The following is a 15,537-nucleotide window of genomic DNA, read 5'->3' as shown; positions in this document are numbered from 1 at the left end:
CCCTGAGGGGGACCCCGCGGGGGGGCAGGGGAGGGCTGCGAGGGCCCCTCTCCCTGAGGGGGAAGGAGCAGCGGAGACCCCTTGTGCCGGCGGGACTGTGAGCAGAGCTGAGCGCGGGAAGCCCGGAGGGGTGGGGGGAGGTGGGTTGTTTTAAGAGCTGGTTGTATCTCTCCATACTCTTGATGGTGGTGGTTGGTTGTATGACATTTGTGGTGTTATCCCTAAGTTGAGGCTGTTTTGCCCCTGACCATCACTGGTGAGGGAGCCCTCCCTGTCCTGGGTCTCGACCCTCAGGCCTTTTGGGTTGTGTCTTCTCCCGCCCATCCCTCAGGGGACGGGGCAGGGGTGAGCGAGAGGCTGCAGAGGGGCTTTTGTTGCCGGCTGGGCAGGCTCAAACCACGACAATGGGGCAAGAGAAGGAGCCAGACTAAACACCTCGAGGTCCTCACATTTTCTATGAAGAGCTGAGGAGTCAGGCCACGTGTTCCCTTAGTCACTGTAAGGATTTACGATGAGTGGCTCAGTGGAGGTCAGGGATTTTGTCATCTGCTGTACTGCAGTTCAAAGCAGCCAAGATAGATGAAGGACAGAGACAGGCTGACCCCCATACATAACCGAACATGTCACTACCTCGTCAAGGTGGGCAACTTCTCTGCATTAGTACGCTCAGTCTTTCAGGTCCAAAGCAATTACATCAAACTCAATTTATTGTTTCACCTTCCCCCAGGCGCTTATTTACCTGTGGAAGACACTTCTGTGCAGCAGCATCCAATTGCCGCAACAGGCCTGAGTAAAATTTAGTCCCAGTACAAGACAAAATTACCCTTCAAATACAAACTCTGTCTGAGTTGAAAAGCACACTTACTTTTTGATCTCCTCCTCTACTGCATTCACCCCTTCTGTTTGAGGATTCTGGAATTTGTTAGTAGCACTCCCAAAGTCACACAGGACATAGTGGCCACGATCGTGTAGCAGGATGTTTTCAACCTACGAGCATCACAGACAAATACAGAATTGTTCAGACAAAAACCCATTCTTTTTCTTCAGAGGAGCCAGGGTTTTTAGTGCCTGAAGACATACTAGACATGTCTGACACAAAAACATAACATGACAGCAAAGAAAACACGCATCAAACCTCTGTCACATCTCCTAAAGGAGAAGTCAAATTGTGGAAGCATCGTTGTAACACTGCCTTCCCTCCTGCCACCTCTCCTTTCTCCTTTTGAAAGCACATGGCCTTGCCTCCACTAAGACTCCTATGTGCTTCAGGACAAGGACGGTGTCCTGGTGTCTCTAGTGCTCAACTTCCCTGAGCTACTATGACCCCCAGTCTGGCATCTGAACTTGGGACAGCTAACACAAGCTGTCCACAGCTTTACAAAGGGGTACAACTCCTCGCTGCCTAGTGGGGCTGAAAGGAGGCAAACGCGTGACAGCACGCACACTTCCGTACTTTATGAAACCATAATAAATCTCCAGTTCTTTGCCTGCATTTCACCTGTCACTTTGGGTCTCATTCAAAACAAACTTCAGCTTATGCTCACACTTCAGGTGCTTGTTATCAAACGTGCTGGGTACCCCATGCTCCCTAAACAGTGGTTCTATCAGCAGAGGTTCCTCCAGGCTGCTGAGATGACCCCTTTCTTTCAAACATTATTTGGTAGCTTGAATCAGACAACAAACAAATGCTGAAACAAACACCTGGGATAGCTGAAAAGAAAAACACATAAAATCAGCAGAGTCACTGCCTTTCCCCTAAATATTCACACTTAATCATGCATTAACAAAAATCTAGCTTGCATCCTCCTAAGAAACTGTCTAAATGTTTCGACACTGACATAAGATGTGGAAAAACCTGGGTTCAGTTCTTTGCTTTGGCAGAGCATCCCTGTATTCCAGCTCCTCATCTGTACAGTGGCATTAACAGCATGTTCTCTCCAGGGAGCTCACACAATTTTTAATGTATTTATCGTCAATCATTGTCAAATGCTCGGATACAACGAGATAAAACATGCTGCTCGTATATTTAAAAAAAAACCCACACAACTGTTTGCTAACAAAATCTTTTGGAAGTAGAGCTCCCCATCAAGGATGATCTTTACAAGAAGGAAAGAAAAAGGAGGAGTCAGCATTTTAAGCATCAGAAAACGCAGCCAAATTAGAGCAGCTGAAGGGGGAAATGCTGGCTTGAAACCAAGGGTTAAACAACACCCCTTCCCCCCTCTGCTAGCCATCTGCTTTGAATAAAGCATTGCACACAGATGTTCTCCCCAGCAGATCAACACTGACAGTGTTATTCCCTATTCCCTGCAAATACTCGTCAAACATTTCCAGAAGAATCCTTCCGCTTTATCTGGCCAAGAAGTCTGACGTGACTTCTCACTGAAACATCCTGAGAGTTTTAATGTGCATCAGCACTGGACTATCCAGCAACAGCCTTGTTCAGGAACTTCCAGGAAAAAAAAAAAAGAAAAGTACCTGAATTACTGCTACTGACTGCCAGGCTAGAGAAAACTGTCTTTTAAAAAAAAGTATGGAAGTGCCTTCTTCCACCCAAACACTCACAGCTGCAATCCAGTTTTCAGCACTGCTGAGCACTTGCAACGCCGGCTGCACTCTTTGACATGCCCGACACTTAAAGTGAGATGTAGAGACACCCCCCCACTCCCCCCAAAAATCTTTAAGGGAAACTATGAATTGCCTTAAGTTTTGTTAGTTACAGAACGTAGTTAGCTTCTGCCTTTACTCTCTGAAACAAATGCCTTTCTTCGCTAAAACCAGAAGTCCAGTTGTAAAAACACTGCACAGACACATCCTGGCGAGGGAGGAGGAGTAAGGCTTTCTCTAACTAGCAAAATCAGCACGCGTTATCCTCTCGTGAGACCAATGGCTTCTGAGGCCGGTACTTCTAAGTTCAGGCAGCAATTCGGGAGGGGTGCATGACCAAGGCACGCTTTCCGACTGCTCTCCAGCACCTTCAGGTCTCCATAGAGAGGTTTCAACACCCCTTCCTCCCCTGGCAGCATTCACTATTTATTTGTGAAAGCTTAGTTAGTACTTTATAGCAAAGAAACGAATGCAACGTGACATCTAAGAGCACTAACTGATTTTGGCACAGGCATATTCTTCACATGGTCAACACCAGGGTTTACCATGAGAGGACTGACCCATTTTACATATGGCACTCTGAACACAGATCCATCCAAACAAATTCCAGCCAAAGGCTTGTTGGTGGCATCAGGGCAAGGCTTGGCATTACAAAGAAGGGTGATGGAAGGCAGAGAGATAACAGCAGCACAGCGTGACTGTCTTATCGCACCACAGAGAAGTGCAACGCTGGGAGGACTCCAGCTAAAATGAAAGCAGAAGAAACCGAATCCTTAACATGAGAGCTGGTTATTTCAGAAAGCAGGGAAAGGAAAGGAGAAAGAGGTCTTGATCAACAGCATCCTCTGGGTTGACTGTCACAGTATTTTGGTGCATCCTGCTGTGTGTCTACTACAAGAAAAATCAGCCGCTCATCTGCAAGCCAGTCATCTACTCCTGGAAGCAGATGGGCTCAGACTAGCAGAAGCACCACAGGTAGAAGTGAGAGACCCCTCACTGCAGAAAGCGCCGAGCTGTAGAAATCAAAGTTGTCTCTCGGCTGGTGCTTTGAACACCACGTGTTATAGGATGCAAGACTGGAAATATAAGGTTAAACATAAAACAAGTTATGCAAACAACTGCCACGAGATATAGAGTAGCTGTATAAATCGTTACCATCAGCCCTAAATACATTTTCCCCTCCATCCACCTGACTAAACCCTGCTCCTCTGGGGTCTGACAGTTAAGAGTTTCTCTACACAGAAGCAGAGACTTCACAGCCAGGGTAATATAACAGCCAAAAGAAGGTTTGGCCATTTGTTCTTTGCTGTTAAAAGGCCTAACAAAGATACAGGAATTGTTCTTATTCCAGAAAGAGGAGAACAAAAGTAATTTATGGAATGCCCTGCAGCAGCAATGCCCTATGAATGCTGAGGCGAAGAAGATATCTGTGAGAAAAAGCAAAGGTAAGCTTGCAAGGCAAGCCTACTGCCAGTAGGCTTACGCTGCCTCCACAGGGGTCCTCGCTAGGGCAGAGGCTGTACATGAGGGGCTTCCTAACTTTTAGGAAAAAGCAGCATCAACATACGCCTGGTTTTGCGGCAGTCAATCGAAGCGCATGAAACTAAACCTCACAGCCCGTACAGCACATCACGCAGGCGTAGGGACACACGGACAGACTGACACAGCACCTGAGAGCGAACCATCCCATCGGGAAGGAAAACCGTAAGCACACGCAGGGATGACACGCCATCTTTTTGGTGGTCTTTATTCGCTGGCAGATGCCCACTGTTGCCTGTCGGCACGCTGCTTAAAGGTGCTGCTGTCCCTGCTGTTGGTCACTTCCCACCAGTTGGAGATTGTGCCAACAGGAGGTTGTTCTGCTTCAGGCAAAGCCTGTTGGGTTAATTCAACACTCACAGCCACAGGCCGCTGAAACTAATCCAGCTGCGTTCGTCTGAAAGGGCTTAAAGACTGTTCACACAATCCCTTCTGCTGGCAGAGCTCTCTGGGCAGGAACCTCCAGCATCAGAGCGACATCAAAGAGCTGGAAGGCAAAAAACGCCTCCGATCCCCATGCAGCTGGCTGCAAAGTCCACATCTGCCCACTCTTCAACAGGGTTATGCTCACCCCAGGGAAACACCCACCCAATGGATGCCTTTCCTTACACTCAGAACTTGTACAAAACTTCTCAGGCCCTTAATCTCTCTCGGAATTGCAGCTCCTCCCTGGCAAATTATTAAATTTGAACGCAAATAAAATCAAAACATATCTAAATCATTAATTCTGTGTTAGTACTCAGATCCCCAAGCGTGACTGGAGCTCCAGAGGTCATCATGACAGAAATAATACAATATTCAACTGGCAAACACACCTCAAAGCACAGAAGAGCCAACTCTCTGACCTCAGGCACAGCTTACCAACCAAGAGCCAGGCCTTGCAAAAACTTTACTGATCTAAGCACGCAGCAGCGGGCTGGACATCAGACCGTAACAGTCCATTTCAAATGCAGCTCAGTGTAGAAAGTAACGCTCACGATCAACTCACTAATCCGTCACAGATGTCCCAGAATTTATTCACATGCCACACAATGAGTTTGTCCTTTATTTAAAAACCCCCAGGGATTCACCAAAAAGGTAACAGCAAAGGTAACAGCAGGGGTTAATATCGACTGGAGAAGTTCCTGTTGCTCAGCCTCATCCTCTCACCCCAGTTTTCCTTGCCTATACAAACTCCTGCGAGATGCCCGCAGACCTTAACAGGTTTAATTGTTAGAAGACTCCACCCGTTTCACTCTAGAAAAATGTCAGACTTGTTTCATGTATTCAAACTGACCGAGCAGGGGGGTCACCATCATTTGAAACACGCTTCTGAAGCACACTGAACCCTGAGGACTTTTCCCCCTTGTGCTATCTGGCTCTCGTGGGCACGTGTGGCACCTTTTGCTCCTACAAAACAACGGCCAGCGGCACAAAACAAACATCTGTTGAGGGCTCTGAACACAGAGCCTGACCCACAAAGCACATCTGAATTTCAAATGTACACAGGAGCCTCCTTCTTGGCTGAATACATTATTCGAGCATTTTACAAGCTAGTTGAGAGGAAAGAGAACATCTTTTTGTTTGTTTGATTATAGGCATGGGACTTTTCAAAAGCTCTCCCTGCTGGCCTAGCTCTTTCCCAGCTAAGCACACAGAGTTTTACAATGCACTTTCGTGGTAAACAGAGTGTTAGAGGCCAGTTTCAAAAGCTCCTAAGGACTCCTGCCCCAAGGCCAACATCTCTGGAGGGAACCCTTTAATGTGGGTCCAGGAAGCAAATTTACAGCGTGCTTTTTGTGAACTACCTTATAACATCAACAGTGTTTCAGGTGGTAGAAAGGCACCATAAATAATTCATCAAATACATCCTGGCACATCTCCTGTGTGAAACAGAATTATTCACAAACATTTGTGTTTTTTAAGTAGATCTATAGATGGTAAACATATGGTAAGCAGCAATGAGAGGCTCATTTCTTTTTTATCTTCCAATAGAGAGAGGTATTTATGCCCACTTTTTCTCATTAATAACCACAGAAACACAGTACCGGTATTCAAAGCCCGTCTGCCATGGCGTAGGCAGCAAACAGACACGTTAAGGAGGATGCACACTCCCTGCTGTATTACTGGAGACCACAACTCACCTTCAAATCCCTGTGGATTATCGGCGTTTTACACTGATGCAACCTGGCTACGGCTTCGCAGGTGTCGCAGAAGATCTGCAGGACCTCGTTCTCCGTGAACCCTGTCTGCAGGCGTTGGTTCATGAGGTTCACCACTTGACCTCCTGAGGAGAAACAAACACCAAGAATCAGAGCGTGCAAGATGAGGTCTGGCCTGGCCTAAGCCCCAGTCCTGTCAGACATCACTTGTCTGAGTCTGCTCCCCATCGAGCTGCGGCCGTACAGTCAGCGCACAAGAAGTTCACGAGTTCAAATTCACAATTCGCACCAAGCCTTCCCCGGAGGCTTTCTGCAACCTGCTTACTCATCGTGCTTCATTCTCATTTCCTCGCCTCAATCCCAGGGTGTTCTGCATACCTGCCAGCAGGCGTTACATCTCATCTGGTCTTTGAGCCACGCTCCGAGAGCGGCAGGCTAGCTCCCCAGGCCTACCTTCACCTGCCTGTGGGGACGCTCGAATGTAACTCTGACTGCACCACGTCTTTTTCTCTCTTCTTCAAATAGTTAGAGGAATAAAAGGCTGAATTTGGTGCACCCACAAAATAGTTTGCCACCCGTAAGCAAGAGGAAGGAGAAAGGGAGACACTCAAAAACCCCACACGTAAGTGGTTTGGCTAAAGTCATGACTGGCAAAAAAAAAAAAAAAAAAATATCTAAAATCCACCTGTAACAACAGAAATTCCAGACAAACAAAAGCAAGTTTTCATGAATGAGTCCTGAATTCGCCTCAACTTTGGGGTTTTGTTGCTGTCAAGGCCTTTCCAAAACAATCCACGCAGAGGTTCTTCCCCCCTCCAAACACCCTACACAGACAGAGAAGAAACTCCTTTCTGAAGCTTTGGCAAAGCCAAACGGTATCATTTCACAAGTGTTGGAAAACTTATTTTCATGGTACAAAAGAACAGCTCAGCTTAATAAATCGTCCAGCTGTGAACTCAAAGCGAGTGCAGTTCTGCACACAAAGACACACTGATTTGGTCTGGAAACTGTTTGACACAAAAGGAAAATAACAAAGGAAAATCCAATGTATAACAGCAATTCCTGTGCTTCAGTCTGAACGCTGGAGACAGAGGCAGGCATGTGCTGAGCGGAGCACTGGGTAAAAGCAAGCCACAGGAGAAACACCACCTTGCAGCTCTCCTCCTTTCAGATGGAAGGAAACACCTCAGAAAGATGGATTTTACTTCATCAGCCCCAAATTTGGCACAGAGGGAGCCTAATGCAGCTGGAGGGAGTGCATTCCGAATTGCCACAGTCTGCACTTCCCTCTGCACTGGGGTCTGCAATGTGGAGCTGAGTCTGGATTTACCAGCACTGCCAGGCCTACTTCTTACAACGCTCCTTGAGATATTCAGGTTTAAGCTTACAGAAAGCTAACGTAATGATTCCTCCAGCAAAACCGCACATAAGGTTCTTCCTTTTACCAGCAAACGAACCCAATGCCAGTTAGTCGAGACTCCTGCACCAAAACGAAGCAGCAAAGAGGGCACAGCAGAACAGAAAGCTGTACCGTACGAGTTTAAAGGCATTTTAGCATCCAGTTGTTCTTGCTACCATGCACCTGGCTTCAGTTAAAAGCCAAACAGTCCCAAAAATACCTATTTCCATCAGCCGCCACCATCCAAAACAGCCACAGACTTCTGAAGTCACCTGGCCAAAACATTATTTTTGCTTAACACTATTCCTGCAAGAGGTCCTTTGAGCGCAGCACATCCGTCATTTTCCAAACACCACCTCCTAGCCACAAGAGATCAAAGCTTTGGGACAGCTGGAAAAGACTGGAAGAGCCTGTCTGGCTAGAGACAGCCAAGCAAAAAGGTCAGAGGTAAAAGGAATACTTTTTGGCTTCACATGATCCTTTTCAAGCTTCCTCCAGAACAATCCTAAATCAGGCTGAAGTGGAAAAAACCTTGCAATACGACATAAAGCGAAGCAGAATTTCATTCCACAGCCTAGCAGCTTTAGAAGAGCCACCCCTTGTGTGGGCCAGCCCACGGAAAACAGCAATATACATTTAAGTGTTCTCCTTCACAACAGGAAGGATCGAGGACCACCCTGGGCAGGGGCAAAGGCGGTACCAATCCCATTACAGCATCAACACAGCCCCACGTTATCATCCACTTCTCCACACCTAGTCTTGGCTTTGCTTTGCTCAGAACGGTGCCTTGGTAGCCAAGGAAGGGCCTAGGAATAGGTTGGTTTGTTTGTTTGTTTGTTTTTTAAACAAAGATGTTGTACAACTTTCCCATAAGTGCTGAAAAGGGACAAATCCACCAATGAACAATACGTTGAGCCCACGCTCACCTCGACAGAAATCCATCAGTATCAGCACTTCCCACACGTCGCCGCTGCTTACTGAGTTTATACTGGAATCGATGTATCCGACAATATTCTTGTGGCCGGACAGGTCCCGCTGCAAGATAAATAAATTCCAAGCATAAACCAACCATATAGAGCGAGTAACATTTTTATCTGGTGGTTCGACACTGTGCAGCTTTCCTAGCTCTCCTCCTGCCTAGGTGCAAGCTTCTGTCACTTCAGAATAATCGTCACGCAAAACACCTCTACCTGTTTTCCTTCCAGAAGGATTTGAGACAAACAGCAGGGAAACAGCCATCCTGCTGAACTAACTGGTCCAGATTTTTGCATGTTCCCTTAGATGGCCCAGGCCAAGCTCTTCCTTTACGCAGAGGGGAGAACAAGGCAGATGTTTCATGGTGGCCATGCGCTGTATGTTTTCTGCTTACTTTCCTCACCTCCTTCCACTCTTCTGCTGGCAAACAGCGTCCCAAATCTTCGCATGCTCAGAAAAAACCACTAAGGTAATAAAATAAATTTTAACCTTGCTTTCAGAAGTACCTTATTTTAAGTAACTCAAGGGATTAAAGCACAAGTTCCCGTAGCAATGCCTTATCCATGACACATGCTAAACCTGCAGGGAAAAGGCATTTCTTTGGGACGGCCAGCTTCAGGTGTGACAGCCGGTCCAGTTCAATGTTCAGCTTCACCAGTAAAAGAAATCAAGATTCTGCTGGCCACATTCTGCTGTAATGCTGTAGGGTTGCAAAAAGTGCCATTAAGTTTAAAATACGGCTTTATCACGCAAAAGCTAGGGAAGAAGAAAATATGTCCTTTTAGTGACATACCGGTTCTTCGAGGCAGAGGTTAGCGCTTACAGAAAGATTCAGTACCAGAGCAAGCAGACCTGCCGAGGAAGGACACTTGTTGCCCTTGCTTTCCAGGTCAGCCACACATTTTTGAAGAGACACCAAAGACACGGAGACAACCGAAAGCACCAGCAAGTAAAATCCAAGTAAACAAGCTTTGTGAGCACAGCTAAAACCTTTGATGTTAAGATCTAATCTCAACTTTTCCCATGTAGCATTAGCTACAGTGATGACAAAGCATGCCCAAAAGCTTCACTGCGCTGTCGCACCAACTCCAGAAGTTAACCTTAAAGGTATTAACCTAATTAGAAGCTACTTCACAAAACACACCCGGAATTGCTACAGGTAAGAGCTTCTGATATGAAGATCATCTACCCAAACCTATACCTCGTCTTATAAATGAGCAGAATGAGGATTTTCCTTCCCCGCCTCACAGTTGCTCGAAATGTTCATCAGTATCTTTGAATACAACTTCAAAAGCAGCACTTTCCACGTTTACCAGGCTCCAAACAAGACCAAGCAAATCTATTTGGATCATCTCAGTTTTTTTCTTCGTTTACAGATGCTAAGTTTAAAACAGCCATTAAAAATAGTTATCCTATCATGTAACTCCTTGTACCCAATAATCCAGGAAATATCCCAGTGCTTATTATAAACACTTCCCTGTTTCAAAAGCCCAGGCAGGAACTACCCCACAAACACTGTTTTCAATCTATCAGCCTCACCAATACAGAGACAGCCTTCCTCCCAGCGCAGAAGATTAGAGGCTGTGGCGATACAAATTCATCTCAGGATGGAGCTCCTCCAGTCATGCACTGGTTTGAGTTCAGACAGGTACATCAGAATCACCAGCCTGTTCTGATGAAGTCTAAAAGGCTTAAGACTTTAGCCCTGGAGACGGTTAGACTTTGAAGTCTAACACACCAAGGATGCTCACCTCTTCAGCTCTTCCCTTTCCTATTAAGTCGTGGGTTGACACAGGAGTTCTTACTCCCCTCATTTTCCCGAGATTCCCTCTGCTTTTTCAGCTCCCATGTTTTTCTTGTCCACTGAAACTATTTACATTTTAAGTCATTCCACACGAGATTTTCATATAGTCGCGTAACTCCAGGAGTTAGGTCTTCCCAAAAGAAAGACAGTTTCACTACAGAAAACCCACAGTTTTCTACATGATGCTACGCAGATCACAGGCAGAAGGTGCCCAGGGTCTCACACAATTCCACTCCCAGTCTGGGACCCCAATACAAAGCGGTGACTTACCATGATCTGGATTTCTCTTTTGCAGACTTGCAAGTCGTACTCGTTATTGACGTACATCCGCTTCAGGGCACATTTCATCCCATTGTTAGTCCTCACAAGAAACACTATTGCAAATCCACCTGGAGAAGAGACAAAATCATCCTGTTCATTAACAAAGAACCCTCTTGGTCCTTGCTTCCGACCTGTCCCTGCCTCCATCTGCCTTCAGAGTACAGCCAGAAGAGGAAGGGCACTCAGCAGCTACCAGCAGAGCCATGGTGGGCGCGCCCCTTCCACGTCCTTAGCCCCAGAGCTTCCAGCTCCACCTAGAGAGTTATTTCTGGGAACTAAAAGGAATCCAAGGGGGCAAATCCGCAGTTAATGGAAGCGAAGTTAACATTTAACATCTCCATAAAAACAAGCAATTACACCGGTTACTTGTCCTGCCAGGCAGTCCTTCAGTGCTCCATTAATTTCCATTTTGAAGAAGAAAGCTGAAGTACAAACAGCAACATTGCCTTGGACAGAAATCAGAGCTACAGATCACCCACTGAGTTACTAAAGGCCTAAACTCAAAAGGCTTTCCAACTTTTGAAGCATCTAAGTTACATTACAAAGCTGATTTGTGAAAGGAGCAGAAGAAACCCATCTCCCACACATGGTTTGATGTCGGTGCTTTTAAAAAAGGACAGAAGACAAAGAAAAACAAACCCCAAAAAACCCACAATCCGTTTTGTGGTTGTTGCTATTAGTAAAGTCAGGACTCCCAGGACATACTTGGCTCGTTTAGGATGAAAGCCTTTTGCATCAAAACATACGGGATTTACATTTGTAGTCCCGGACAGAAATAGGAAGCTGATTGAGGATGAAGGCACACAGGCATCGAAGTCTCACACCTGGCTGCCAGAGATCAGAATGGATCAGAACAAAGAGTTGCACGGATCCAAGTAGCCAAGAAGTGCTGCACAATGGCAAAAAGGGAAGCACGATGACACTGTCGATGCCACAGCCTGACAGCACTTCATTTGCTCTGTTACCTTACATTACAGCACTTATTTCTCTTGTGCTTAAGGATTTCTAAAGCATCAGCTCAATAGTAAGTTATCATTCAGTGCCGTCACAGCCTTCAGAAGTCCCACAACGCCAAGAGCTGTAGTTACACACCATAAAAAGCTAGTCACATCCCAAAGAATTCTCATTTTAAAAGTGTGAGCCCTTTGGTGGATCCCATTCTTTACAAGCTGGGAGAAACCACCAGGTCAACAATACATGCACAGTTACACTTGACAAGTTTGTAGGTAATTATTACTAATGGTTATTTGGCACTTAAATGAGTTCCTCCCCGTCCTGTAAAATGTGACAAGCAAGACAGCCACATTGGGGTAATATTTAGGGTTAAAATAGGTCGCATTTGACAACGCCAGTCTTGCAACAACTGGTGCTCACAGGCTGTTAACAAATCAAACACCACAGCCAAAAGGCCTATTGTGTCCAGTTCTGGGCCCCTCAGTTCCAGAGGGACAGGGAACTGCTGGGAAGAGTCCAGCGCAGAGCCACGAAGATGATGGAGTAGGTGGAACATCTCCCTCATGAGGGTCTCTTGAGCTTGGAGAAGAGGAGACTGAGGGGTGACCTCATCAATGGTTATAAATACGTAAAGGGCGAGTGTCAGGAGGATGGAGCTGGGCTGTTCTTGGTGATGGCCAGTGACAGGACAAGGGGCAATGGGTGCAAGCTGGAGCACAGGAGGTTCCACATGAACATAAGGAAAATCTTCCTTACTCTGAAGGTGGCAGAGCCCTGGAACAGGCTGCCCAGAGAGGTGGCGGAGTCTCCTTCTCTGGAGACATTCAAAACCCACCTGAACGCGTTCCTGTGTGACCTGCTCTGGGTGGTCCTGCTCTGGCAGGGGGGTTGGACTGGGTGATCTTTCCAGGTCCCTTCCAACCCCTGACATTCTGTGATTCTGTAACTCTGTGATTTATTTTTACAAAGAAAAGATTGAAAAAGAGCAAGTGACCAGACAACACTGCTGTGTTCAAAGTATGAGCCTCCCCATTTGTCATCAAACAGCTTTTATGGCACCCATTACAGCCCATCTTCCAACACATGCATGTAACATGCCTATCTGCACCAGAGCTGTTAAAGGAAAAAAATACCTCTTAGCGTGCAAAACCCTTGGTTTTACACATCACAGTTTGCCATAGGAACTGGACCAGGTTTTCCAAGGAAGCCCCACTGACTTTTAGGAGCAGAACTAACCGATAGCAGCCCCAGAGAAGCCGCAAAAAGATGCAATGGAAAGAAGGGGGGGGGGGGGGGGGGGGGGGGTGGGGGTGGTGAAGAAGAAAAAGGTGTCAAGACTTCAGTTAAAGGTCTTAAAAAACTAAAACCAGGCTGCAAAATGGATATTCAAACTCGGAAAAATGGGACACGGCCCTGGGATGCTGCTCACTCCTGCCAGAGAGGGTTTTAAAACCCTTGTCTAGTTCTGGAGGGCCTCATTTCTTCATAGTGCTCAAATTCAGACACAAAAATAACCCCGACTCTCTCCCTTAAGCTGTTTCAAGTTGAGGATCTCAAATTACAAGTAATTTTTAAGAACTCCTAAACCCACAGCAGTAGCCTTATTGTTCTACCCTAGCCACATTGGTCTCATTTCTGGGGAACAAATCTGCACGCCCCGCTGGGCTATCTTTAGCCCAAAGGATGTCTGTGTTGAAAAAAAGCAAGACAGCACGTTACTGATTTCACACACCCCCCCCCCGGCCCTTATAACCCACAACGGAGCCAGTAAGAAATCAGGGACCCATAATCAGCACAACTTCCCCAATCCCTACTTTCTCAACACATTATGAGTTTTAAAATCATTGGAGAGATTAGGTTTGGACTTATTTTTTCATTTCCATGGACAGCAGATAAAATCTAAAGAAAACATTAAAGAAAAACAAAACAAAACAAAACCTTTTTTGTTTGTTTGGTTGGTTTTTTTAATTAGAGTCTCAGTCATCATCAAAACTTTTTGGGATGCACAAAAACTTTTTTTTTTTCCCCCCAAATGCGAATGTCAGAAGTTGCCCACCAGAAGCCTCCCCTCCTCACCACGCCTCCCGCCAGGCCCGGAGGCCAGCAGCATATCGTATCTCTGTTTACAGCGCTACGCTCAGCAGAAAGAAACACGAGCTGAGCAGCAAAAATAGATCAATTCAGCTTTAAAAAAAAAAAAAAAAAGGCAGATCCACTAAATTCAAGGACTTCCTTCTTCTAAATCTTGAAGTGGGACTGGCGCCTCTTCAGACCAACTGCTAATGTCTCATTAGCAAAGTTTTGGGCAAGGTACCTTTCCTCCAGCCTGGACCCTGTGCTGATTAACGAAGTCACTCCTGGAGCACCCTCGCTAGAACAGGTACATGATGCTGCTCCGCTTACAAGCAACCAGGGCCAACTGGCAAAGAAAATTACGGTCTATGCAACGGACAGCATGGCTAAACCATCCTGAGAGCTCCAAGAAAAAAGACATGTAGAATCTAAAGAAAAAAAAAATAACCATTAACTCAGTGCTTTCTGATACAGGACTGCAACATCAACACATTGGGACCTGACAGAAATATGACCCGGAGCATCTTCAGCGAGAGACGAGTATGTCAGGTGGAGGCGCGCTCAAGGAGGAGGAAGCCTGCAACATTTGCAGAGCTGTCACAGTACTTACTCAAGTTGTAGGAAAATTACATCCTTGTGTCCTTCTCTCCCTTACCTTTAACTCCTGCAAACTCCAGCTGACGACACCACACACGGAAGCTGTGCAGAATCATTGAACTTATTTTGTCTGCAAATACACCTACCAATTTGGTTACTTTATTATTAAACTCCCACTGACTGCAGATTAAAGCATGACAATTTGGCTGCTAGTAAAAGCAGCACGCTTCTCCCCAGAGAAAACAAGTATTGATTTAATAAGAGTACATACAGCAATTTTTACACAGCAATCTAGCATAAGCGACTTTGCCATCAGAGAAGCAAAATTTGATGATCCGCATCCATTTGAGAGAGGGTGCAAATCTTTGCTTTCTAAATGACTAATACGTCATCTGTTCCGATGCCTCAGCTAAAACAGATCGCCATATCCTTCCAGATCACCATATCCTTCCAAACGACAGTTTACTGAGCTCAGGTTTTGACTATAGCCAGGATTTAGTCCAAAAAGACACAACATAATCAAGAGCGTCCAACTTCCCCGAGGGAGTCATTTCACATTTCAATCAGAAAAGGTGTGAAAAATACCACCTTAATTTTAATTTCTCTGCATTTATTATCCACTGCTAATTGGCTTCAGCACTCCCCGTCTTGCACGCAGAGAACAGGACTGTGAAACACCCAGTGAAACAGCAGGAGGATCAGGGAAGAGGAAAGGGACAGGGAAAGAATAGCAGCTTCTTCCCACACTCCTGATACACAAATGGCTCTAGCAACACAAAATCCAGGTCCATTAGCAGGACATACCGGCCAGTTTTAAGAATACCGAGAACCTGCCCCTGCAAACTGGCTCCCAAAGGAAGCGGCAGGTGCACAGACAGGGCAGAGAAATCAGGCCACCGGCTTTCACGCACTGCACACGTATGTACAGAAACGGGGCTCGATCACATCCATGTGCCAGAGCAAATCAGCCACCAGAGGAATCCTGCTCCTTCCAGGAGCGTTTCGGGCTGCAGGTCTTTCCAGGCCAAGGTCAGAGCTATGGGTGGATCTGCTTAGAAGCTTCTCATGCAACAACCGCTGTGTATCTGCATGTCTGGAAATGACAGGGATGCCTTCAGTGGTCTGTA

At 46.2% G+C, this 15,537-nt stretch overlaps 1 protein-coding gene across 8 annotated transcripts in view; it reads right to left on the bottom strand.

Moving 5' to 3' along the window:
* AAK1 (AP2 associated kinase 1) overlaps positions 1-15,537 on the bottom strand; it is an 81,388-nt gene that overhangs the window by 43,673 nt on the left and 22,178 nt on the right. For all 8 annotated transcript variants that reach the window (XM_086477286.1, XM_086477281.1, XM_086477284.1 and 5 more), the window contains exons 2-5: positions 10,736-10,854; positions 8,613-8,721; positions 6,270-6,412; positions 866-987 (exon numbers count right to left, since the gene is read on the bottom strand). In XM_086477286.1, the coding sequence (XP_086333412.1) occupies positions 866-987; positions 6,270-6,412; positions 8,613-8,721; positions 10,736-10,854 (493 nt within the window). The remainder of the gene's footprint in view (positions 1-865; positions 988-6,269; positions 6,413-8,612; positions 8,722-10,735; positions 10,855-15,537) is intronic.

The sequence above is a fragment of the Leptosomus discolor genome, chromosome 23 (assembly GCF_034619465.1).
Source record: "Leptosomus discolor isolate bLepDis1 chromosome 23, bLepDis1.hap2, whole genome shotgun sequence".
In the NCBI taxonomy this organism is placed as follows: domain Eukaryota; kingdom Metazoa; phylum Chordata; class Aves; order Leptosomiformes; family Leptosomidae; genus Leptosomus; species Leptosomus discolor.
Note: the sequence above shows the minus strand (reverse complement) of the source record. Positions and strands in the feature narration are given on the sequence as shown.